The 26,716-nt window shown below is 47.3% G+C and overlaps 1 protein-coding gene across 5 annotated transcripts in view; it reads right to left on the bottom strand.

Moving 5' to 3' along the window:
* Window positions 1-20,333: 20,333 nt before the first annotated feature.
* The window catches only part of RUFY3 (RUN and FYVE domain containing 3), a 222,601-nt gene continuing 216,218 nt past the window's right edge, over window positions 20,334-26,716 (bottom strand). For all 5 annotated transcript variants that reach the window (XM_033960982.1, XM_033960998.1, XM_033961008.1 and 2 more), the window contains one exon: window positions 20,334-21,767. In XM_033960982.1, coding sequence (XP_033816873.1) covers window positions 21,624-21,767 — 144 coding nt within the window. In that variant the 3' untranslated portion in view covers window positions 20,334-21,623. The remainder of the gene's footprint in view (window positions 21,768-26,716) is intronic.

The following is a 26,716-nucleotide window of genomic DNA, read 5'->3' as shown; positions in this document are numbered from 1 at the left end:
AACGAGCAAAGCGTTAAATCACCAAGATTATGGCATCCTGGTGTCCTCGGGTGCAGTATTTCCTTTAAGCCTTGTGGTCATTGGCGGCTTCCATAGACGTAGTGAGGTAGGCTCATGCCCATATGGATATGCTCTGCTTCAATATGCTGTGCTTCAGAGGTGGTCACCCCTGTCCTTTATCAGGGTTTAGTTTGCTGCAGTATTTGGTGGCTCCAGACCTCCCATCTAGTTCAAGGGGCTTATCTGGATCAGCCACATTGGACGGTGCTTCTCACAGATGCCAGTCTCCTCGGTTGGGGAGCTCAATGTCTAGGTCACTGAGCTCAGGGCACCTGGTCCACGGAGGAGGCGTCCTGGTCGATCAATGTTCTAGAGCCCAGAGCCATCCATCTGGCGCTGTTAGCCTTCTGAGCCTTCTTGACAGGCAAGTCAGTCCGGGTTCTTTTGGACAATGCCTATGTCAATTGTTAGGGGGGCACCAAGAGCACTGTTTATGGTATGGGCAGAGTCTCTTCTTTGGGGCATCTTGGCCTCCCCCATAGCAGGAGTGGAGAATGTTCAGGTGGACTTCTTAAGTCGTCACGTGTTAGATCCCGGAGTTAATAGTGCAGACTTGGGGGCAGCCCCTCATGGACGAGATGGCCATGAGTGTCAATGGCAAACCTCCCCGTTTCTTCAGTCATCACAGAGATGGTCAGCTGGATGCTCTGGTTCAACCATGGCCAACAGAGGGTCTGTTGTATGTGTTCCCTCTGTGGCCATTAGTGGGCAGAGTTCTCCGCATTGTTCAACATCTAGGCCTCATGATTCTGGTGTCCCCGGATTGGCCCAGGCATCCATGGTATGCTGACCTGGTGAGGCATCTGGTGGCAAATCTTCTGCCTCTCTCGACTGACCTTCTGAGAAGGGCCCCTTTTGGCTCTTGAACAGGGAACGTCTAGGTAAGAAGAGGTATTCAGATAAGAACATAAGAACTGCCGCTGCTGGCTCAGACCAGTGGTCCATTGTTTCCAGAAGTCCGCTCCTGCGGCGGCCCCTAAGTCAAAGACCAGTTCCCTAACTGAGACGAGCCTACCTGCGTACAATCTGGTTCAGCAGGAACTTGTTTAACTTTGTCTTGAATCCCTGGAGGGTGTTTTCCCCTATAACAACCTCTGGAAGAGCGTTCCAATTTTCCACCACTCTCTGGGTGAAGAAGAACTTCTTATGTTTGTACGGAATCTATCCCCTTTTAACTTTAGAGTGCCCTTTTGTTCTCCCTACCTTGGAGAGGGTGAACAACCTGTCTTTACTAAGTCTATTCCCTTCAGTATCTTGAATGTTTCAATCATGTTCCCTCTCAGTCTCCTCTTTTCAAGGGAGAAGAGGCCCAGTTTCTCTAATCTCTCGTTTTATGGCAACTCCTCCAGCCCCTTAACCATTTTAGTCGCTCTTCTCTGGACCCTTTCGATAGTACCATGTCCTTCTTCATGTACGGCGACCAGTTTGGATGCAGTATTCCAGGTGAGGGCGTACCATGGCCCGGTACAGCGGCATGATAATTTTCTCCGATCTGTTCGTGATCCCCTTCTTAATCATTCCTAGCATTCTGTTTGCCCTTTTTGCTGCCGCCACACATTGCGCGGATGGCTTCATCAACTTGTCGACCAACACTCCCAAGTCTCTTTCCTGGGGATTTCTCCCAAGTACCGCCCCGGACATCCTGTATTCATGTATAAGATTTTTGTTACCGACATGCATCACCTTACACTTATCCACGTTGAACCTCATTTACCATGTTGTGGCCCATTTCTAGAGCGTGTTTATGTCACATTGCAGATCTTCGCTATCCTGTGTCTTCACTACTCTGACTAACAGTATCGTCTGCAAATTTAATCACCTCACTCGTCATACCAATTTCCAGATCATTTATAAATATGTTGAAGAGCACGGGTCCAAGCACCGAACTCTCCGGCACTCCACTAGTGACACTTTTCCAGTTCGAGTATTGTCCATTTACCCCCCACTCTATCCGATCCGCCAGCCAGTTTTTAATCCACGTGAGTATTTCACCCTCGATTCCATGGCTCGCAAATTTTCGAAGTAGTCTCTCCTTGTCGAACGCCTTCTGAAAATCCAGATATACAATGTCGACCAGGTCGCCTTTGTCTATCTGCCTGTTTACTCCCTCAAAGAAGTGCAGCAAGTTCGTCAAGCAAGATCTTCCTTTGCTGAAGCCGTGCTGGCTGGTCCTCATCAGATTGTGTCCGTCAATGTGCTCAAGGATGCGGTCCTTTATCAGCACCTCTACCATCTTTCCCAGTACCGAGGTCAGACTCACCGGTCTGTAGTTTCCTGGATCACCCCTCAAACCTTTCTTGAAGATCAGCATAACATTCACCACCTTCCAATCTTCCAGAATCCTTCCTAATTTGATCAACAGATTGGCTATTAGTTGAAGTTATAGCCCCTTTCAGTTCCTTGATTACCCTCGGATGGATGCCATGCAGTCCCGGAGATTTATTTTTAAGCCTATCAATCTGCCTGCATACTTCTTCTAGACTACCTGCATACTTCTAGACTGCCTGCATACTTCTTCTAGACTGTCAGTTTCCCATCTTCATGTCCCGCGTATAGCCTGTCGGCTTCCAGTATGTTGTGTATATCCTCTTCGGTAAACACAGACACAAAAAATGTGTTTAGTTTGTCGGCGATGGCTTTGTCCTTCTTTAGCACTCCCTTTATTCCATGGTCATCCAATGGCCTCACCGCTTCCTTCGCGGGTTGTTTCCCACTTCTTGGGCTAATGTGCGGGTTTGGCATATAATTGAGGAGTGGTGTGTTTTGCATGGAGTGGTCTCTTTTCACACTTCTCTGCCTACCATCTTAGAGTTCTTGCAGGATGGCTTGGACAGGGGCCTGGCTTGGTCTTCTTTCCGGGTTCAGCTTATGGCCTTATTAGCCTTTCGTGGGTTGTTATAAGGTCAGCATCTGACTGCCATTCCTGATGTCATTCGCTTCTTGTGAGTGGCCAAATTGCTCAAGCTTCCCGTGCGACCATCTGTTCCATCTTGGGATCTTAATCTGGTCTTGTCCGTGCTGGTGCACCCACAGTTTCTCCTTTTCATGTCAGTCAGTGGCCCTCCCAGTGTTGGGTAGTTAGGAGGGATCTTCTGAGCAGAAACAGTTGTGCAAGTTGGATGTCAGTCGGGTCCTTCGCTCTTATGTGCAGATGACCCATATCAGGAAATCAGATCACCTCTTTGTCCTTCTAGCGGGTCCTCGTAAGGGGGATGGCGCTTCCAAGGCTACCATTGCGCGCTGGATCAAGGAGACTATTGCTTCCGATTACCTTCTTCAGAAAAAGCCTGTTCCTGAATTTCTCAAGGCTCATTCTACTTGGGGTCAAGCAGCTTCTTGGGCTGAGTCTTCTCTAGTGCCTCCAGTGGATGTTTGCAAGGCTACAGTTTGTTTTTCTCTGCATTCCTTTGTCAGACACTACCGTGTGGATGTTCAAGTGTGTTAGGAAGCGGTATTCGGTGAGCGTGTTCTGCTTTGGTACGTCCTATCTGTGAAGATTGAACTATACCGGTCTATCAGGCGACAAAGGAGAAATTAGGTTCTTACCTGCTAATTTTCTTTCTGTTAGCCTGTATAGTTTCCCACCCTTTCTGTCGTTATGTGGTGATTGCGGGTTTTGCTCGCGTGCAATTTTGTTTTTCTGTGGGTTCTAGTATTTTTCTTGGGCTAGGCAGATATAAGAACAGCGGCTATGGCTCAGCTGGTTAGCTGTGGGGACATTTTCTCTGCAGGATTTTAGTTTTATACATGTTCCAACAGTTGTTACCATGAGTTTTGTTGTTTTTAACCTCCTGTTCGGAGTGTTTTTACTTTTCTCATAGTATTCTCCTAGGTTCTGCTTGGCTATTAGGCATACTGGGTGATAAAGGGAGCCTCAACTAATATACTACAACCAAGTTTTGGGCTCTGTCTCTACCTGCTGTTCACAGTGAGATATAACCTGTCAGTGAAGATTGAATTATACCGGTCTACAGGCTAACAGAAAGAAAATTAGCAGGTAAGAACCTAATTTGTCCTTCTACCTACACAGATGCGACGAGACCCATAGAACAGCAACAGTCATGACGCCAGCCATGGAAGCCTACGAGAGCATTCTCAGTGTTTGTTGGCTGTTATACTGTGACCAGAAGCTAAATACCGCTGCTTATTTTATAAATCTTTTTATTGGTGAAAAGTGAACATACAACTATCAGGGCATGAACATAAACTATTGCCAAACTCCCTGATTTATTCCTACAGAGCTTCCTCAGCAATCACCAAAATACTACCCCCCCCCCTCTTTTAAATTCCTTCTCTCGATCTCTTAACAATATGATGGACATTTGCTCTAATGACCCTCCTTGCCTCCCCCCTCTCTGGCAAGAGGTCATCTTTGCCAAACTTTGATGATAAATCAATTAAGATGTTCACTATCTGACTGTGAGCGCTAGAAGGTAATGCTTGTATGTAACTGGACCATATTAATATCTTTCTTTTGGGGATTTGTTTGCACTTATTTCCATTAACAGAGAGTAGTGCAATTTGTTAGTCCATAACAGGTAGGCTTTTTGTGTATCAAATGTTGCAAAATGTTCTTTTTTTTAACCTACCAAGCATGTTTTTCTTGCCCCTAGTCTATTCATATTATCCAACTACTGTATATACTCTTTAGTCCATATTCCTTTAAACTTCCAAATTATGTCTAATTTGTTTCCAAAAAACTCTTAATCTTAGGGCAGTTAGCATATGAAAAAAATGTTCTACATTTTCTTTACATTTAAGACACAATTTGGTGTGGATCCCCCTTACTCTATGGGTCTTTTACGTGCTCTGTGAAATATTCTGTATGGGCACTTACAAAAGTATGCAATGGACAACACATCTGGGTGGTTGACTGTGATATTTGTAGTTAGAGGCTGACCTGAAAAGCCTGGTTTTAGTTGATTCTATACCTGGTCCTCCTCCCAGCTTTGTTTTCTGTACAAATAGCAAACGCTTCCTTAAGGATGGGTTGTGAACCCCAACTTGTGGGTTGGATTGTAGAAGACATCAATCATTTTACTCTGCTCTAGATTTATTTTCATGTTTTAATTTGATCTTTTTTGAGGCTTCCCTGTGCTATCCATCAGAAAATAAATGACCTGGCAAGAAACAGCAACTCTGCCCTAACATTTTTAAATTTTGGAGACAGACACAAACCCCTTTTCAGTACAGTACCATTTTCTGACACAGTCTGTTGATTTTAAGGGAGAGGAGAGGCTGTGGGCTTCTGGTGTAGGGAAATGAGGAACGGAAGAATTTTTAATTGGTGGGGGGAGGATAATTTTAGATGTTAGTTTGGGTGTGGGGAAGAGGGATGTTTGGCTGTTTCTACATCACTGCGATTGTAAGTGGTTAGAAGGTAAGTCAACTATTTTAGCAGTCACAAACCATCACTGTCAGCATAAATAAACAAGTAGTTTGTTTGTAATTGAGTTTATTATATGCAAAGTAGACCAGAGTGCGACAAAACAAACATTTGGAATCACCTGCTTCTCTTATGTGGCAAGACAGATTTCATGACCTAATTCCTTGTATGGCATCCTAAGCCTCAGCGGGCTGTGCCAATGTAGTAATCACATTAAGGAAATGGAGCAGTTGACACAGTACGTGAGGATTTCTGTGGAATGAATAAAAACAGGACAGATTTTCTTTCAAGTCTTTCCAGCACCCCCAAGTAATGTGAATGAAGTTGAGACTGTTAAGAGTTAGTTTCTAGAATAGGGGTGGACAACCTCGGTCCTTGAAGGCCGCAAACAAATCAGGTTTTCCAAATGAATAAGCATGAACTCTGTTTGTATACAATGGAGGTGGTGTATGCAAATCTCAAGAATATTCATTGGAGAAACCCTGAAAACCTGACAGGGTTGCAACCATTGAGGACCAAGGTTGCCCACGCCTTTTCTAGCATGTTAAGAATTAACATAAACCAGAATTTAAAAAGATGAACTAACCTGAGGAACTTTATCTCATAAACTCAAATTCAGTGCTCCCCTGCGAACAACCAGGCAGGAGAGGGCAGCTGGAGCGCCGGCGAGTTAAAAAAAATTACTCGCGGTATACTCTGACTGCCTCTTCCTGTACTAAAGTAGGGCCTCACCAATCAGGAGCTGCATGTCTTTTGCCATACTGCATGCATGGAGATTTAGTCCCACTTTTCTCAGGGAAATCAGATAAACAGAACTTCATGAATGCCATACAGGACATTCCAGAGCTGGTCAACTTATTTGTAACATTAAAGTTGTCACACTACAAATACCATCCCAGTAATTGAGCATCAGAGCTGATGCAGAACTCCCTATCTCTTCAGCTTGGAGAAGAGATGGCTCAGGGAAGATATAGAGATCTATAGCAGTGTATCGCAAACTGTGTGGCCTGGCAATTCTAGGTGTGCCATGATATGCTGGCACTGGCTGACTGCTTATAGGAGGTGCCTCTCACAGCGAAAGGCACATTCTGTGGTCAGTCAGCCAGCACTTCTGCTCCTCCTCACCCCACTGCTGGTAACAGGAGGCTCAGGGTGCTGGAGGACATCCATGAAAGCACAGATGTCAATGTGATGACATCACTCACGCAAGTGAAATTATTGCTTCAACATCCACACATTTCTGTATGCCCTCCAGCCACAGTCCCGAGATTAGTGTGACGCAGCTTAAAAAGTTTGTGACACACTGGTCTATAGAAACCAGAGTGGAGTGGAAAGGGTAGATGTAAATCAGTTGTTGCTCTTTCCAAAAATACTAGGACTAGGAGGTAAGGGATTTTATACAGGCCGGTGAGATATGAGATGTTCTGATGCTCCTAGGAATTGAATGAGAGTCAGAGCATTTACCTCACTGGTCTGCGGTTTAGTAAAAAGAGCCCTAAACTGTAATTTGTTGCCAGAGAATGTGGTGAAAGCAGTTAGCTTAGTACGGTTTAAAAAAAAGGTTTGTATAATCTCCTAAAAGTCCATTAGCAATTATAAAGGTGAACTTGAGAAAATTCACTGCTTATTCCTAAAATAAGAGGCATAAAATCTGTTTTACTCTTGGAAGCTTGCCAGGTATTTGTGACCTGAGTTGGTCACTGTTGGAAACAGGATACTGGACTTCATGGATCTTTTGGTATATCCCAGTATGGCAGCTCTTATGTGGGACACCAACCTGATAACATATTTGGTAAGAGAAAATCATGCATCTCCTCTTGAGAAAGCTTCATTGGCTCCCTGTCTATCTTATAGTTTAAATGCGCTTCTATTTTTTTTTAATCATACATAGACTGTTTACATCTTTGATTCCTCTATCTTTGAATAACCAGAGATCTTCTGATTCAAGAAACTCAGAAATTTAAACTGTCCTTTCTGTATCGCTTGATAGACTGGTATAGTTCCTTAAGGATGAGTATTATACCTCACTGCTACCAGCAGATGGAGACTGAGATCAAACTTGTATATCAGTATACCATCCCCTCTACTAATCCAGTCTTCCTCAGTCTCCGGTAGCAAGTGGTAGGCTAATTATCCCAGGACAAGCAGGCAGCATATTCTTAACGCATGGGTGACGTCACCGACGGAGCCCCGGTACGGACCTTTTTAACTAGAAAGTTCTAGTTGGCCGCACCGCGCATGCACAAGTGCCTTCCCGCCCGACGGAGGAGAGCGTGGTTCCCAGTTTCTTCGTTTCCGCGGAGCGAAGAAGAAGCATGTGTTTTCAACGGCCGTTGAAAAACTAATTTTTGCCTTCCCGCTTGCGTATTTTTTCACTTTTTTCCCTTTATTTTTGTTTTAAAAAAAACAAAAACAAACTCGTCGAGTTTTCCTTGTTTTTTCAAGCCGGCCCCGGCGGGGCCTATTGCCACCATACAGGCCTCCGGGTTCGATTTTGCGAAGGCCGTGTTTCCATTCATGCCCCCTCAACCGGGTTTTAAGAAGTGCCAGCGGTGTGCACGCCCAATCTCCCTCACCGACCCACACAATTGGTGCCTCCAGTGCTTGGGTCCAGAGCATCGGGCTGACACCTGCACCCGCTGTGCTACGCTTAAAAAGCGTACTTTGAAAAATCGGCAGATCCAGCAAAATATTTTGTTTGGTACAGGATCTGCCATGGAACCGGCTGCGACGTCGGCAGCACCACAAAAGTTGGCACCGAAGACATCGACACCACCAGACCCTTCCTCGGGGTCGTTGGGCCCAGGTAAGCTGGCTAAGAAGCCTCCCACTTCCCTTGAGCGCCCTCCTGCCACGGTTGCGACACCGGCCCTCCCGGCCCCGCAAACGCTCCGCTCCGATCTCGGTGAGTGCCTCATCATCGGCCTCCTCATCGCCGGAGCGTAGAGCGGCACCTATGATACCGAAGAAAAAAGCGGTACCGGTGCCTCCCTTGGACGACCGCATCGCGGCCATACTCCAAACACAGTTACAGGAGCAGCTCCAACAACTGTTGCCGGCGTTGCTGGCACCGCACCTTCCGGTCCGGGTCCGGTCCGAGCCTCACACTGTCCCATCAGTGTCGACCCCCTCGGTACCGATTAATACTTCCATGCCGGTGCTCTTGGCAGAAACACCTACAGTACATACCCGTGATGCTGCTGACCCTGTCCGGTCCCAGGAACGACATCGGTCTTCCTCACCCGGTACCGCCTCGGTGCGCTCAGGCAAATCTCTTTCAAAGACCCGCCATGCCGAGCCCTCCACACCGATGTCCAAACGTACGCACCCCGACGTTAGGGACCCAGATTTGTGGGAAGACTCCCCTCATGGTACCGAGGAGGACGCTTCATCAACCGACGAAGAACCCTCCATGACCGACACCGTCTCCAAACCAGAGCAATCCTCTTTCTCCAAATTCCTTAGGGAGATGTCAGCAGCTCTTTCCATTCCCTTAGAGTCCGACTCTAAAAAGTCTCAGGCTTTCCTCGATGCCCTAGACTTTGAGCAACCTCCCAAAGAATTTCTGAAGTTGCCCGTCCACGACATCTTACGGGAAACTTTCTATAAAAACTGGGAAGCTCCCCTCACGGTTCCTGGAGCCCCTCGTAAATTGGATAGCTTGTACCGGGTTATTCCAATCCCAGGGTTTGATAAACCTCAATTGCCCCACGAGTCTCTCCTGGTGGAATCTACTTTGAAAAAATCTCAGGGTTCCAGTGTATATGCCTCTACCCCTCCTGGCAGAGAGGGAAAAACCATGGATAAATTTGGTAAGTGCCTTTTCCAAAATGCCATGTTAGCCAATAGAGCCAATAACTACACCTTCCACTTCTCCTTCTACATGAAGCATCTGGTGCAACAGCTCTCCTCCTTACAGAAATACCTTCCTGAACGTAAGGTCCCTCTTTTCCAGCAACATATTTCCAGCCTCCTCCAACTCAGGAAATTCATGGTTCGCTCCATCTACGACTCATTTGAGCTGACCTCTCGCGCATCTGCCATGGCGGTGGCCATGCGACGTTTGGCATGGCTGAGAGTCTCTGACCTGGACATTAACCACCAGGACCGCCTGGCTAACGCACCTTGTCTGGGTGATGAACTCTTCGGAGAGTCCCTGGATTCAACAACCCAGAAACTCTCAGCACATGAGACCAGGTGGGACACTCTGATTAAACCTAAAAAGAAGACTCCACCTGCTCGCACCTACAGACAGCAGTCTTCCTACCAGCGCAGGTTCTCGGCCAGACCTCTCAACCCGCCGACCTCGTCAACAGCATCAATCTCAGGCTCGCTCACAGTCTCACCAACCTGCCAAGCCTCTCCCTCCGTCAAAACCTTCTCAGCCCTTTTGACTTTTTCCTCCAGGGCATAGCCAGTCTCCCATCATCATTGCCTCTTCCTCAGCCTATCGGAGGTCGCCTCCAAATCTTCCTCAGCCGTTGGGAGGTCATCACATCAGACCAATGGGTCCTCAACATCATTCGCCACGGCTACTCTCTCAACTTCCAGACTCTTCCACCAGACAATCCTCCCGCAGAATCTGCTTCTCACTCCTCCCAAACCCCCCTCCTCCTGAGGGAGGTCCAATCCCTCCTTCTTCTCAATGCCATCAAAGAGGTGCCTCCGGACCAAAGGGGTCAGGGATTCTACTCCCGCTACTTCCTGGTTCCCAAGAAGACAGGAGACCTTCGTCCCATCCTCGATCTCAGGGACCTCAACAAGTGTCTGGTCAAGGAGAAGTTCAGAATGCTCTCCCTTGCCACGCTTTACCCTCTTCTCTCTCAACACGACTGGCTATGTTCCCTGGACCTCAAAGAGGCTTACACTCACATCCCAATCAATCCGACTTCACGTCGCTACCTACGGTTTCAGATAAAGCACCGTCACTATCAGTACAAAGTGCTACCTTTTGGCCTCGCTTCATCGCCCAGGGTGTTCACCAAGTGCCTTATTGTGGTGGCGGCCTTCCTCAGGTCTCACAACCTCCAGGTGTTCCCCTACTTGGACGATTGGTTGGTGAAAGCACCTACGTCTCCACTTGTGCTACAAGCCACTCTTCACACCATCTCTTTCCTCCATCTCCTGGGGTTCGAGATCAACTACCCAAGTCACATCTACTTCCCACACAGCGACTTCAGTTCATTGGAGCAGTTCTCGACACCACACTAATGAGGGCGTTTCTCCCCTCCGACCGTCAACGGACCCTGCTCCACCTCTGTCGTCAGGTGCTCCTTCATCACTCCATTCCTGCCCGACAGATGATGGTCCTCCTGGGCCACATGGCCTCAATGGTCCATGTGCTTCCTCTGGCGCGACTCCACCTCAGGACACCTCAATGGACTCTTGCCAACCAATGGTCACAGACCACGGATCTTCTTTCTCATCCCATCTCTGTGACGTCTCTTCAGCAATCTCTTCAATGGTGGTTGAACTCCTCAAATCTTTCCAGGGGTCTACTCTTTCATCTACCCCATCACTCCATGATCATAACCACGGATGCCTCCCCCTATGCGTGGGGAGCTCACCTGGGAGATCTCCGCACCCAGGGACTCTGGACCCCTCAGGAGCGTCAACATCACATCAATTTCTTGGAACTCAGAGACATGTTCTATGCTCTCAAGGCCTTCCAGCACCTTCTCTGCCCTCAGGTTCTTCTCCTGTGCACAATCAAGTCGCCATGTACTACATAAACAAGCAAGGCGGCACCGGATCTCACCTCCTTTGTCAGGAGGCTCTCAGCATCTGGACCTGGGCCACGGCCCGCAATCTCTTCCTCAAGGCTGTCTATATCCAGGGCGAACAGAACTCCCTGGCCGACAATCTCAGCCGCATCCTTCAACCTCACGAGTGGACTCTGGACCCTTCAACACTCCACTCCATCTTTGCTCGCTGGGGCACTCCACAGGTGGACCTCTTTGCAGCGCCTCACAACCATCAACTGCCCCAGTTCTGTTCCAGACTCTTCTCTCCTCGTCTGACCCCAGATGCATTCCTGCTCGACTGGACGGATCGGTTCCTCTATGCCTTTCCTCCACTGCCTCTGTTGCGGACGTTATCCAAACTCTGCAGGGACAGGGCCACCATGATTCTCATCGCTCCTCGGTGGCCTCGCCAACACTGGTTCTCCCTCCTGCTTCAGCTCAGCTCCAGGGAGCCCATTCCTCTTCCTGTGTTTCCTACTCTACTTACGCAGCACCGTCAGTCTCTACTGCATCCCAATCTGTCTTTGCTCCACCTGACAGCTTGGTTTCTCTCGGGCTGACCTCTCCAGAGAATCTATCTCAGCCTGTCTGTCGCATTTTGGATGCCTCCAGGAAACCGGCCACCCTCCAATGTTACCATCAGAAGTGGACCAGGTTCTCCTCTTGGTGTCTACTGCATCATCACGATCCCACCTCATTAGCGGTGGAAACCGTACTGGACTATTTGCTCTCTCTGTCCGACGCTGGCCTCAAGTCTACCTCAGTCAGAGTCCACCTCAGTGCCATCCCTGCGTTTCATGAGCCTATCCTCGGAAAACCTCTTACGGCTCATCCACTGGTTTCCCGGTTCATGAGAGACCTCTTCAATGTCAAACCACCTCTGAAGCCTCCTCCTGTCGTCTGGGACCTGAATGTGGTTTTATCAGCCCTCATGAAACCCCCTTTTGAGCCTCTTGCCACAACTTCGCTCAAACTTCTGACATGGAAGGTGCTTTTCCTCATTGCCATCACCTCTGCCAGGAGGGTTAGTGAGATGCATGCACTGGTCGCCGATCCACCGTTCACTGTTTTTCACCATGAAAAGGTGGTTCTGCGTACCCATCCTAAATTCCTTCCCAAGGTGGTCTCGGTTTTTTACCTCAACCAGTCCATTGTGTTGCCTGTCTTTTTCCCTAAACCCCATTATCATCCTGGGGAACAGGCGTTGCACACGCTGGATTGTAAGCGTGCCCTTGCATACTACCTTGACCGTACCAAGGCTCACCGCTCGTCCCCTCAGCTCTTTCTGACCTTCGATCCTAACCGTCTAGGTCGTCCTGTCTCTAAACGGACGCTTTCCAACTGGCTTGCTGCCTGTATTGCGTTCTGTTATGCTCGGGCCGGTCTCTCACTGGAAGGTGCTGTCACGGCCCACAGGGTCAGAGCTATGGCTGCTTCTGTGGCTTTCCTCTGTTTCACGCCCATCGAGGAAATCTGCAAGGCTGCCACTTGGTCCTCAGTTCACACGTTCACTACTCACTACTGTCTGGATGCCTTCTCCAGACGGGATGGACACTTCGGCCAATCTTTGTTACAAAATTTATTTTCCTAATGGCCAACCATCCCTCCTCCCTCTCTGTTAGCTTGGAGGTCACCCATGCGTTAAGAATATGCTGCCTGCTTGTCCTGGGATAAAGCACAGTTACTTACCGTAACAGGTGTTATCCAGGGACAGCAGGCAGATATTCTTACGTCCCACCCTCCTCCCCGGGTTGGCTTCTTAGCTGGCTTATCTTAACTGGGGACCACGCTCTCCGTCGGGCGGGAAGGCACTCGCGCATGCGCGGTGCGGCCAACTAGAACTTTCTAGTTAAAAAGGTCCGTACCGGGGCTCCATCGGTGACGTCACCCATGCGTTAAAAATATCTGCCTGCTGTCCCTGGATAACACCTGTTACGGTAAGTAACTGTGCTTTTCGGTTCCCCTCTTAGCCCTGTTGGAACTTTGTTTTTGGACTCCTGGTTCCCCTTTTCTGCCAGATAAGAGTTCGGGCAGGTCCTGTTTGGGGATCCGTCCAACCTCTGGGGTGTTAAACCCAGCGGGTCTCGTGCTACTCCCCCCACCTTCTTTTGCCTCCCCATATTTTTGTAGCGGGGCCTCAGCCAGCAGCCTGGCCCCCTGGTTGGTCAGCCCTCTAGCTTGAGAGCCGTGGAGTCTGTTCTGTAAGTTAAAAAAAAACCTTGAGGTGTGCTGGTCTAAAGGGCTCATTTCCCTTTACAACTGACTTTTTTTCTGTTTTTTCTCATCTAACCGGCACTTTCTTTGCAGCTAGGGCGCTTTCAGCACAATGAGCACTTTTAAAGAGAAAAAGTGTTACAGACGCAAGGTACTCGCGGCCAGCCTGTGCAAGCTTTGTGCAGGCCGGAGCAGTGGGGAAGCCTCGGCAGCAGATGTTGGTGGCCAGGGCACCCTGCAGCATGTACCTCGTGAGTCAGATTCGGATTGCGGGGAAGCCCACGCAGAGGGTTCCCCAGCTGCCAATGGTCAGGGAGGAAAGGATTCCCTTTTCGAATCTGTCGGTTCTTCGGCCTCAGCATCAGGAAAGTCCCAGGCTTTTCAGACGCGGCAGGCCACAGGAGTTCACATTTTGGCAGTTTTGGGTCCAATTTCGGCAGGAACCTTCTCCATCTGTGACCGCAGGTGACCTTCCCCTTGTTCTGGAAATACTGGGGCAGAGAGTCCCTTGGGGGTTTTCCCCCTGAATTTTTGTTAGCTCTTTGTAAATCTTATGTGCTGGCGACTGGAGGTTCCGTGTCCACTCGGGGGAGGGGGGGGCGTCCCTCAACATCTTCCTCAGTGCGGCCCCACACAGCAGTGGTTTTACCCCTGTACTCCTCTCTCATCCAAACGCCCGAGGGTCTCTTGGGATGAGGAATTTTTCCTAGAGGAGCAGGATGTGGTTGATGATGACCTGCACCCTTGGGGAGAATTCCAGGATCCTCTTGGGGGGGGGGATCAGATTCCTTCAGCGAGGGGTTCGAGCACCCCCCAGCTGGCAGAGCTTCATGAGTTAATTATGCAGATTTCCTCTGTTTTGCACTTTGAGGAACTTGTGTTGGAGCCCCCGCATATGGTGGACCCCTTGATTAAGGGGATTCGCTCTGCTTCCCACTCTTCCTATGCATCAGGATATTTGGGATGTTATGCTCGCACAGTGGCAGGTGCCAGAAGCCCTTCTTTTTGCACACTCCATGGCCCACCTGTATCCCATTCCTGAGGGGAATAGGGACACTGAAGTCACCCATGGTGGACACGGTGGTCTCTGCCATTTCTAAGAGGCATACCGTGCCTGTTGAGGGCGGTGCGGCCTTGAAGGACCCGGAGGAACGTAAGTTGGAGTCCCTCCTTAAACAGAGTTTTGATGTGACGGCTCTCTCAGTCCAGGCGGTGATGTGTGGTGGGCTAGTGGCTTGGGCGAGTTTTCGTTGGGCCCAGCATGTTCTTGACAGCAAAGTGGTGAATTGGAACTTGCTGAAGCAAGAAGTGGCCAAAAATGAATTGGGTGCTTATCTCTCGGATGCCATATATGACCTCTTGCAAGCTTCTGCCAATTCTTTGGCTCTTGGAGTGGCAGTATGCCGTACCTTGTGGCTTCGCACTTGGTCGACGGACTCGGCGTCCAAAGCTAAGTTGACAAAGTTCCCTTTTAAAGGGTCTTTCTTGTTTGGTGAGGACCTGGACCGGTTGGTTCAGACTCTCACTGATTCCAAAGTGCCTCATTTGCTTGAGGATAGGCATTGGCCATTGGCTTGTGGTGGCGCTGCTCTTGGGTGTAATTTCCGCCATTTCCGCTCTGGTAGAGGGGCTGTCTCTGTTCCCTCTTTTGGGCTCTCTAAAAGCAGATTTTTCTAGCGCATGCAGTCTTTTCGTGGGGCCCGCTGGGGTGCAGGTATCGCCCCCACTGGGTCCCCTACAGCCTGTCCTGTCCAATGACTCCTTGCTGGCGCCCATCTTGGTTCCAGTGGGTGCTCAGCTGAGAGAATTTTATCCAAAGTGGGCAGACATCATGTCTGATCAGTGGGTTCTGGAAGTGATCCGGGACGGCTATACTCTGGAGTTCGCCTGGTCCTTGCCAGACAGTTTTCTCACTTCTCCCTTGCAGGTGGCGTGGAAGCAGCCGGTCTTTTGCCAGACCCTTCAAAGATTGTTAGATCTCCATGCGGTGAGTTCCGGTTCCCCCACGGGAGTGGGGCACAGGTTGGTATTCGATTTACTTTGTGGTGCTAAAGAAAGGACTTTTTGGCCCATCCTGGATTTGAAGGGGGTCAATAGGGCTCTTACCCGACAGCCCTACAGCAATATCGTTTATAAAAATGTTAAAAAGAACAGTCCCTTAAGAAAGTTTATTATCTTCTGATTAAGACTCGAGATATTCAACAAGCAATAAACCAAGAACCTATAAACATTTCAGCTATATTAGAATTATCAGATAGAGAAACGTCTGTTTCAGCTACTTTATTGTTGATGCTTGCACTTACCTCTGATAAGAGTTGGCTCATGAGAATGTTTTATAAACATAGGCAAAAAGAATTTCTAGGCTATAAGAACCTATGTAAATCTACCTCACAATTTGTACTCAGTTATTCGCTGACTTCTAACCATTTGCAATGTAACATATCAATATTAAATTGTAACATATGTCTATCTTTCTTCTTGCCAATTTGCACCATGTAATCACTGACCGCTCAGTGACCTCTTCTCTATTTGTACACTATAATTCGCTGACTTTACAGCTATTCTTCATTGTGAACCACCTAGAAGTCGCAAGATTATGGCGGTATAGAAAAAATAAAGTTATTATTATTCCTTCTGCATGGAAACTGCGGTCTGTGATTCTGGTGGTTCAGCCGGGGGAGTTTCTGACCTCACTAGATCTGACCGAGGCCTACTTGCACATTCCTATTCAGGTCTTCCATCATCGCTTCCTGCGCTTTGCGATCTTGGAGCAACATTATCAGTTCCGTGCTCTTCCCTTTAGTCTGGCCATGGCTCCGCGGACGTTCACCAAGGTGATGGTGGTTGTCGTGGCTGTGTTGCAAAAAGAGGGCATTCTTGTTCATCCCTACCTGGATGACTAGTTGATTCGAGCCAAGTCATTCCAGGAGAGCATTCGGGTTACAATTCGGGTAGTCGAGTTTCTGCAGTCGCTGGGATGGGTAGTCAACCTTGCCAAGAGCCGGTTGTCCCCATCTCAGCACCTGGAATATCTAGGGTTCCTTTTTGACACCTCCTTGGGGAAGGTCTTTGGGTAAGCAAATTGCAAGCTCAGATTTGCCTGTTTATGGCGTCCCGGTGTCCTCGGGCGCAGGATTTCCTCTAAGCCTTGGGGTCGATGGCGGCCTCCCTCGATATAGTGAGGTGGTCACAGGCCCACATGCGTCCTCTTCAGTATGCTCTTCATCGGAGGTGGTTGCCTCAGAGGCACAGTCTGGATCACCCTGTTCCGCTTCTTGGCTTAGCTCGGGGCAGTCTCCGTGGGTGGCTCCAGATCCCCCCCATCTTGTACAAGGGGGGAGTCTGGACCAGCCGCAGTGGACGGTGCTGCTCATGGATGCCAGTCTTTTTGGTTGGGGAGCTCAGTGTCTAGGTCACTCAGCTCAGGGTACCTGGTCCACAAAGGAAGTCTCTTGGTCGATCAATGTCTTGGAGACCAGAGCCATCTGTCTGGCGTCGATAGCCTCCAGTCCTTTCTGATGGGCAAGTCAGTCAGGGTTCTGTCAGACAATGCCAAGGCGGTGGCCTATGTCAATCAGGGGGGCACCAGGAACACTTTGGTGGCACAGGCGGCGACTCTGCTCATGGTCTGGGCGGAGTCGCACCTTCAAGAAATATCAGCATCCCACATAGCTTGAGTGGAGAATGTTCAAGCAGACTTCTTAAGTCATCACATGCTAGATCCTGGAGAGTGATGTCTAAGCCAGATGGCCTTTCAGTTGATAGTGCAGTCTTGGGATCAACCACTCATGGACCTGATGGTCACAAGTGTCAATGCCAAAGTACCCCGCTTCTTCAGTCGTTGCAGAGACGGTCAGGTCGAGGGCCTGGATGCTCTGGTTCAACCATGGCTAACGGAAGGGCTGTTGTATGTGTTCCCTCTGTGGCCATTAGTGGGCAGAGTTCTCTGCATAATTCGCCATCTGGATCTCATGGTTCTGGTGGCTCTGGATTGGCCTCGATGACCATGGTACAAGATCTAGTGAGGCATCTGGAGGCGGATCATCTTCATCTGCCTCTCTTGGACGACCTTCTAACTTAGGGTCCCATTCCCATGTTCAATCTGGGTCCCTTTTGTCTTACGACTTGGTTCTTGAAAGGGGTCGCCTAGGTAAGAAGGGGTATTTAGATAAATGATCTCAACTCTCTTGGGGTTCCGGAGGCTTTCCACCTCTCGGGCTTATGTGAGGGTTTGACGTCTATTTGAGGAGTGTTATGATGCACGTGGGGTGGTCTCTTTTCATACTTCCCTGCCTAACATCTTAGAGTTCTTGCAGGATGGCCTGGATATGTGACTGGCTTGGTCTTCTCTCCGGGTTCAGCTTGCGGCCTTATCAGCCTTTTGGAGGTTAGTGAAAGGTCAGCATTTGACTGCCATTCCTGATGTGATTCACTTCTTGCGGGCAGCCAAGTTGATCAGGTCTCCCATAGGGCCCTCTGTTCCATCTTGGGATTTCAATCTAGTTCTGTCAGTTCTAGTGCACCCTCCTTTTGAACTGTTGGGAAACTGCTCTTTGAAGGACCTTACTCTTAAAGCAGTCTTCTTGGAGGCTATTACTTCAGCTAGATGTGTTTCTGAGCTGCAGGCTTTCTCTTGTAGGGCTCCCTTGAAGTTTTCTAGGGAGTGGGTTGTCTTGAGGCCTGTTCCTTCCTTTCTGTCAAAGGTAGTTTCTCCTTTTCATGTCAATCAATCTGTAGTCCTCCCGGTGTTGGGTAGTTGGGAGTGCTCTTCTGAGCAAAGTCAGCTGCGCAAGTTGGATGTCAGTCAGGTCCTTCGCTCTTACGTGCAGAGGACCCAGGAGATCAGGAAATCAGATCAGCTCTTTGTCCTTCTCTAGTGGGTCCTCGTAAGGGTGATGGTGCTTCTAAGGCTACTATTGCACGCTGGATCAAGGAGACTATTGCTTCCACTTATATTCTGAAGAAGCCTGTTCCAGAATTTCTCAAGGCTCATTCCATTAGGCAGCTTCTTGGGCTGAATCTTCTCTAGTGCCTCCAGTGGATATTTGCAAGGCTGCAGTTTGATCTTCTCTACGTTCCTTTGTCAGACACTACCGTGTGGATGTTCAAGCGTGTCAGGACGCGGTATTCAGTGAACGTGTTCTGGTGTCAGCCCTTCGGGGGTCCTACCCTTGATGGGTACTGCTTTGGTATGTCCCATCTGTAAGGAACTATACCGGTCTATCAAGTGATACAGGAGAAATTAGGTTCTTACCTGCTAATTTTCTTTCTGTTAGCTCGTAGACCGGTATAGTTCCCCACCCTATCTGTCTTTGTGCGTGATTGCGGGTTTTTGCTCGCGTGCATATTTTGAATTTTTCTGTGGGTTCTAGCATTTTTCTAGGGCCGAGGAGCAGTAAAGAACAGTGGCTATGGCTCAGCTTGCTTAGCTGGTGAGCTGTGGGGATGATTGGTTGTGTGACTGATTATAAGAAAATGAATGACTGTTGAGTGTGTATAAAATTTTGCAAAATGAAGTCTCCTGTGTCTGCTCTGATCTCCAGTTTGGATAGAATGCCTCTAGCCTGTAGCTGAGTAAGTTGTATTAAGATTTATATGAAGTTAAGGATTATGAATTTATGCTTAAATTGGATGAGGGTAATTTTGGTTGAACTGTAGTGTTTAAAGTGTAGTTGGAGATTTAGTTAGTTTGTAGTTTTTATCTTTAAACTGTAGCACTTTTTCTGTTTACAGTGCCCCCTTCCTGACAACGCTTTTTGCGAAACTCGAGTCGAAGGGAAGCTATGGGTGTTTCAAATTTGGGGAGTCTTTATTGAGATGGATAGCTGTTACGAGCGCTGGATTTGAACAAAGCATTTGCTACCTTCTTTTTGCTTATTTGAAGATAAGTGTTTTTTCATTATTACTGTATAAGGTTTAGGGACTGTGAGTGCTATGATGGTCCGTGTTGAACAACCGGTGCTTGTACTTTTAACGGTACTTTATGCACGGATCGGGTGGTGACTGAGCACTTCACTTATATTAATGAATATTTATTACTATTACACAGCATATTGTGTTTTTTAGATATATATTGGTTCTATAACTTGTGGAGTATTTTCATGAAATTGACCTATTAACACAAGTAATTACTATTTAACTCCTTAATATTATTGATGTTTTCTATACCAGGTTTATGTTCTACACATATTCCAACAGTGGTTTACAAGTATGTGTTGTTTTTCTCCACTCCTGTTCGGAGTTAAAAATTTTCCTAGGTTCTGCTTGGCTATTCGGCAGAATGAATTAGTAGAGAGGATGCTATACTGATATACAAGTTTGATCTCAGTCTCCACCTGCTGGTAGCAGTGAGGTACAATACCCATCCGTAAGGAACTATACCGGTCTACAAGCTAACAGAAAGAAAATTAGCAGATAAGAACTTAATTTCTCCTTCCATCTTTAAAAGGAATACGATTTATTGGTAATATTATTCACTCTTTCTCATATACTTTTACAATGATTTGGAATGGAATTCTCTCTTGTGTTAGAACTCTTTTCTCTTTTCAGATTTTCTGTATAAATCTATGAAAACACTTATTTCAACAGTTCTTAGAAAATTGTTTTAAGGAAAATTAGTTATCTTCTCTCTAGGATGTCAGATGAGGGTCTTCATTAATAAGTTATTTTATCTCTAATCTAACTACTTTCACTCTGATTATCGATTTTTATGTGAACCAAGTCAAGCTCCTTTTGGGGAGATGATACGGTATATAAATCCAAGATTTAGATTAGACAGCATTCAGGACCGGTAACAAGTATCTTATTGTAAACTAAAATGAATCCTTGTTGAACATTGCAGTATATAAGAAATTGTATTGGATGGTATTTTCTCTTTTTCTTTGCTCCAGTAATTATAGCTTCTGCTACCCTTAAAGGACAAATTGAACTGGCTTATTTCTTCATTTTAATGACACATCATAGGTCCAGAAAGACAGACAAATATGAGAACAGTATAAACTGTACAAAATACAGTAAACGAGTCTCAGAATAGTCCCAGGAATGTTTCCTACCTCACAGAACTCATCCTAGTTACTTAGCCCACGAGCAAATTCCCCTTCCAAGAAACTAAATCAGTCATCTACAGCGATGTGTATGGAAATATTTCTATAGCGTACTTATATGTGCATAGACATGCAAACATTTATGCACTTATCAGTACACTACACACACAATAGGGCTGTACCAAACCCATACCATTTCTCTGGTGCAGTTCCTGCATTTACATAATATGAAACCACAAATGAAGCACACAACAAAAGGGATGCTTAGCACATTAAGAGACACATCAGTGTTTTCCTACATATCACAATACATTCCTTGGTCTGTAAGAAGTGGATCTATCAGCTTACCCACACAGGTCAACTAGCTAGCATACACTTTATCAAAAAGATATAACAGAGTCATCTATCAAAGCAAACCATGGCACTTTGTAGTACCATATTAGACCCTGAAGAAGCACAGAACTGTTATTTTTGAAAATCCTATGTTCTAGGGCAGGGGTAGGCAATTCCGATCCTCGAGAGCCAGAGCCAGGTCAGGTTTCCAGAATATCCACAATGAATATGTATGATATGGATTTGCATGCACTGCCTCCTTGAGATGCAAATCTATCTCATGCATATTTATTGTGGATATCCTGAAAACCTGGCCTAGCTCCAGCTCTCGAGGACTGGAATTGCCTCCCCCTGTTCTAGGGGGACTGAAAGCTGCACGTGGCAAGCTGAAAGTTCATTTTATTTCACTGCATCTTTAAGTGCGCATGGCTGCGAAGGACACACATTTCCATGTTCTTCATCATTCAAACTACCTGCAAACTTCCCAACCATTATATCCCTTCTTCCCCTCCTCAAATCTGATTTAACATCAAAGTGGAAACTTTCCTAGAGTAATGTTCACAGTCGAGCAAGGTAGTGGAAGTCAAACGTGTACAACAAGTGGTTCCCGGCCTTTCCAGTTTTGCTGCTGTTTTGTCTTGTCTTGACAGTAGCACAAATCTCACACTAAGTTAGTTTCAATAAAATGATATCTGTCCCTGAATTTACTTTGAAAACTAGCTTCTGAAAAAAACAACCTTCTCTACAAGGCCCTCTGAATCTGACAAGGAACCCATGAAGCTCGACTCATCTGTAACTATCACTGGTGGTGTTAGCGACTTGCTTCTTACTGAGTCATGTGACTCAGGCTGGACTTGTTGAATACTGCTGTATCAGCTGCTTATGACATGGGTTGCACACACGCTCTGGGTTAATAGAGGATGGAAGTGGCAGCTCATTGGCTGAACAGTCTCCACAGAAGATCCCACCACAATTCTTACACAAGATCTAGATGGGGGAAGAAGAAAATTGCAAGAGAGACAGCTGGTCATTAAATGGGACTAACATAACAATCAGCTTATATACCACAGGACCATAAAGTTCTATGCAGTGTACAAAAAGTAAGATACAATTAAATGGAAAGTTAGTTACCCAAATATTTGACAAATAAAGATTTTTTTTTTAATCTTTATTCATTTTGAAACCAAAAATAAATGCAACATATTGTAGAATCATATTACACTATAAAAGCACCTAAATTCAATCAAATTAATCTATGACAAATACATTTATCACCCCCCCCTCCATCTTCATATTCAGAAATTGTTCAATCAAAATGATATTGCCTGTGGTTTGTTATCAAATGGGTATGATACCAATTTTTTTTTCAGGGGTCCTTTTATAAAAAGTTAAATTGTATTCTTAGAAAATTTATTTGGCTGGGCAAAAAGCACAGTTACTTACCGTAACAGGTGTTATCCAGGGACAGCAGGCAGATATTCTTGACTGATGGGTGACGGCACCGACGGAGCCCCGGTACGGACAATTTTAAAGTGATTGCACTCTAAGAACTTGGAAAGTTCTAGCAGGCCGCACCGCGCACGTGCGAGTGCCTTCCCACCCGACGGAGGCGCGCAGTCCCCAGTTAGGATAAGCCAGCTAAGAAGCCAACCCGGGGAGATGGGTGGGACGCAAGAATATCTGCCTGCTGTCCCTGGATAACACCTGTTACGGTAAGTAACTGTGCTTTATCCCAGGACAAGCAGGCAGCATATTCTTGACTGATGGATGACCTCCAAGCTAACAAAAAGAGGGATGGAGGGAAGGTTGGCCATTAGGAAAACAAGTTTTGCAAAACAGACTGGCTGAAGTGTCCATCCCGTCTGAAGAATGCATCAGACAATAATGAGATGTAAAAGTATGAACTGAGGACCAAGTAGCAGCCTTGCAGATTTCCTCAATAGGAGTGGAACGGAGGAAAGCTACAGATGCTGCCATAGCTCTAACTCTATGGGCCGTGACAGAACCTTCCAGTGTCAGTCCGGACTGAGCATAACAGAATGAAATGCACGCTGCAAGCCAATTCGACAACGTACGTTTAGAAACAGGAAGTCCCAATTTATTTGGATCAAAGGACAGAAAGAGTTGGGGAGATGATCTGTGGGGCTTAGTACGCTCTAAATAGTAAGCTAAAGCCTGCTTACAGTCCAAAGTATGCAGAGCCTGTTCTCCAGAATGAGAGTGAGGTTTCGGAAAGAAGACAGGCAGAACAATGGAATGGTTGAGATGGAATTCAGAGACAACCTTCGGGAGAAACTTTGGATGTGTACGCAGAACCACCTTGTCATGATGAAAGATAGTAAAGGGTGGATCCGCAACTAGCGCATGTAGCTCACTGACCCTCCTGGCAGAGGTGAGCGCAATAAGGAAGACCACTTTCCAAGTGAGAAACTTGAAAGAAGTCGTAGCCAAAGGTTCAAACGGAGGCTTCATTAAGGCGGAGAGAACCACATTGAGATCCCAGACTACAGGGGGTGCTTTAAGAGGTGGTTTCACATTGAAAAGATCCCGCATGAACCTGGAAACTAAAGGATGAGCTGAAAGGAGTTTTCCATGAACTGGCTCATGAAAGGCAGCAATAGCACTGAGGTGGACTCTGATGGAAGTAGACTTGAGACCAGAGTCAGACAAAGAAAGAAGGTAATCCAACAAGGTCTCCACTGCAAGGGATGTGGGATCATGATGATGAAGAAGACACCAGGAAGAAAACCGAGTCCACTTCTGAAGGTAACATTGTAGAGTGGACGGTTTCCTGGAGGCATCCAGAATAGAACAAACGGGCTGAGACAAAAGAGTATTATTCGAAGTCAGCCCAAGAGATACCAAGCTGTCAGGTGCAGAGTCTGGAGGTTGGGATGTAGAAGGGTCTGCTGATGTTGTGTAAGCAGAGAAGGAAACAGTGGAATAAGCATAGGCTCCCTGGAACTGAGTTGAAGTAGAAGGGAGAACCAATGTTGCCTGGGCCATTGTGGAGCGATGAGAATCATGGTGGCCTGTTCCCTTTTGAGCTTGAACAAGGTTCGTAACATGAGAGGTAGCGGAGGGAAAGCATACAGGAACAGATTGGACCAATCCAGGAGAAATGCATCTGCTGCCAGACGGTGAGGAGAGTAGAGTCTGGAGCAGAAGAGGGGCAGCTGGTGATTGTGAGGAGCTGCAAAGAGGTCGATCTGAGGAGTGCCCCACTGAGCGAAGATGGACTGTAGAGTTAAAGGATCGAGAGACCACTCGTGAGGCTGGAGAATTCTGCTGAGTTTGTCCGCTAAGGAATTCTGTTCTCCCTGAATGTAGATAGCTTTCAGGAATAATTGGTGAGCTGTAGCCCAAGCCCAAATCTTCTGGGCTTCCTGGCACAAGAGGCGAGAGCCTGTCCCACCCTGCTTGTTGATGTAGTACATTGCAACTTGATTGTCTGTGCACAGCAGGAGAACTTGAGGAAAGAGAAGATGTTGGAAGGCCTTGAGGGCATAAAACATCGCTCTGAGTTCCAGGAAATTGATGTGCTGCTTCATTTCCTATGCTGTTCAAAGTCCTTGAGTTTGGAACTCGTTCAAATGAGCCCCCCAGGCATAAGGGGAGGCGTCGGTGGTGATGACAAGTTGATGAGGAGGTAGATGGAACAGAAGACCTCTGGAGAGATTTGAGGACATCAACCACCATTGTAGAGACTGACGAAGAGATGATGTCACAAATATGTGTCGTGAGCAAGGATCCGTCGCTTGGGACCACTGGGTAGCTAGGGTCCATTGAGGAGTGCGCAGGTGAAGACGTGCGAAGGGTGTGACATGAACTGTGGAGGCCATGTGACCCAAGAGTATCATCATTTGCTTGGCAGAGATGGAACTTTGTGGAAGCACCTGCTGACAGAGATTGAAGAGTTTGAAGACGGTTGGACGGTAGGAACGCTCTCATGAGGACTGTGTCCAGCACCACTCCAATGAATTGAAGTCTCTGAGTGGGGATGAGATGAGATTTGGGTAGATTGATCTCGAACCCCAGAAGTTGTAGAAACAGGATGGTTTGGTTGGTGGCCAGGAGTACTGTCTGAGATGAATTGGCCTTGATTAACCAGTCGTCCAGGTAAGGAAAGACCTGAAGGTGGTGAGAGCGTAGAAAGGCAGCCACCACAATCAGACATTTGGTGAACACTCTTGGAGAGGAGGCAAGACCGAAGGGCAGCACCTTGTATTGGTAATGACAATGATTGATCATGAAACGGAGGTACTATCTGGAGGCCAGATTGACCGGTATGTGAGTATATGCCTCTTTGAGATCGAGGGAGCATAGCCAGTCGCCTTGATTGAGAAGAGGGTAAAGAGTGGCCAGAGAAAGCATTCTGAATTTCTCTTTGACCAAGCATTTGTTGAGATCACAAAGATCTAGGATGGGTCTGAGATCTCCTGTTTTTTTTGGGGACCAGAAAATAACGGGAGTAGAATCCCTGCCCCTTTTGATCTAGAGGAACCTCCTCTATGGCGTTCAGAAGGAGGAGGGATTGAACCTCTTGAAGAAGGAGGGAAGACTGAGGAGTGTTTGAAGCAGACTCTCTTGGCAGACTTTGGGTAGGAAGAGTCTGAAAGTTGAGAGAGTAGCCGTGGCGGATGATGTTGAGGACCCACTGATCCGAGGTGATGATTTTCCAACGGCTGATGTAAAAAGCAAGACGTCCTCCTATGGGTCGTGGAAGATGGGCAGATGGTAGAACACTGGCTATGCCCTGGAGAACCAAGTCAAAAGGGTTGGGTAGACTTTTGTAGTGGAGGAGGCTTGACCTGTTGTTGCTGTGCTGGCCTAGGAGTCTGCCGTTGTTGTTGGCGCTGACGTCTAGGCTGTTGAGGAGCCGGTGGTAAAGGACGAGCCACATAGTGGCGTTGGTAGGCCGATTGCTGCCTAAAAGGCCTGGTAGGCGGGGTCTTCTTTTTAGTTTTGAGGAGAGTATCCCACCGAGTCTCATGAGCAGAGAGTTTCTGTGTAGTGGAGTCCATAGATTCTCCAAAGAGCTCATCACCTAAGCAAGGCGCATTAGCTAGTCGGTCTTGATGGTTGACATCAAGTTCTGAGACTCTGAGCCATGCCAGACGACGCATGGCAACCGACATTGCTGTGGCTCGAGAGGTCAGTTCAAATGTGTCATAGATCGACCTGACCATGAATTTGCGAAGCTGTAGGAGAGATGACGAAGTTTGGCGAAACGCAGATCTCTTGCGGTCAGGGAGGTACTTCTCAAAAGCAGTCAGATTTTGAATGAGATGCTTTAAATAAAATGAAAAATGAAAAGCATAGTTCCCTGACCTGTTAGCCAACATCGCATTCTGATACAACCTCTTGCCAAATTTATCCATGGCCTTACCTTCTCTGCCAGGAGGGACTGAGGCGTACACACTAGCTCCCGTGGACTTTTTTAATGTGGATTCCACCAAGAGAGACTCATGTGGAAGTTGCGGTGGGCTCCTGGGATGGTTAAAGGCGTCTCCAGATTCTTGTAAAAAGTCTCTCTCAAGATATCGTGGAGGGGCAATTTCAGAAATTCCCTTGGAGGCTGGTCAAAATCCAGTGCATCAAGAAACGCTTTGGATTTTTTGGATTCAGCCTCCAAGGGAATAGAGAGAGATTCACACATCTCTTTTAGAAATGAGGTGAAAGAGGTTGCATCTGGCTTAGAGGATGGATCTAAAGCAGAAGGATCCTCGTCACCAGATGAACACTCCCCCTCAGAGAGAAGAGGCTCTTCAGAGTCACCCCACAGATCAGAATCCCTAACTTGGAAGCTGCGGTCCCGGGACTCCGGTGTGGAGGGTTCCAGGTGTTGGTTTTTGTGTGTTGACTTACCCGAACTCTGAGAAACGGTACCGGGAGACGTTAAGGGCTGTATCAGTGCCGAAGTTTGCACAGCCTGG

Source organism: Geotrypetes seraphini, chromosome 1 (genome assembly GCF_902459505.1).
Source record: "Geotrypetes seraphini chromosome 1, aGeoSer1.1, whole genome shotgun sequence".
In the NCBI taxonomy this organism is placed as follows: Eukaryota; Metazoa; Chordata; class Amphibia; order Gymnophiona; family Dermophiidae; genus Geotrypetes; species Geotrypetes seraphini.
This window is presented reverse-complemented; position numbering and strand designations above follow the sequence as displayed.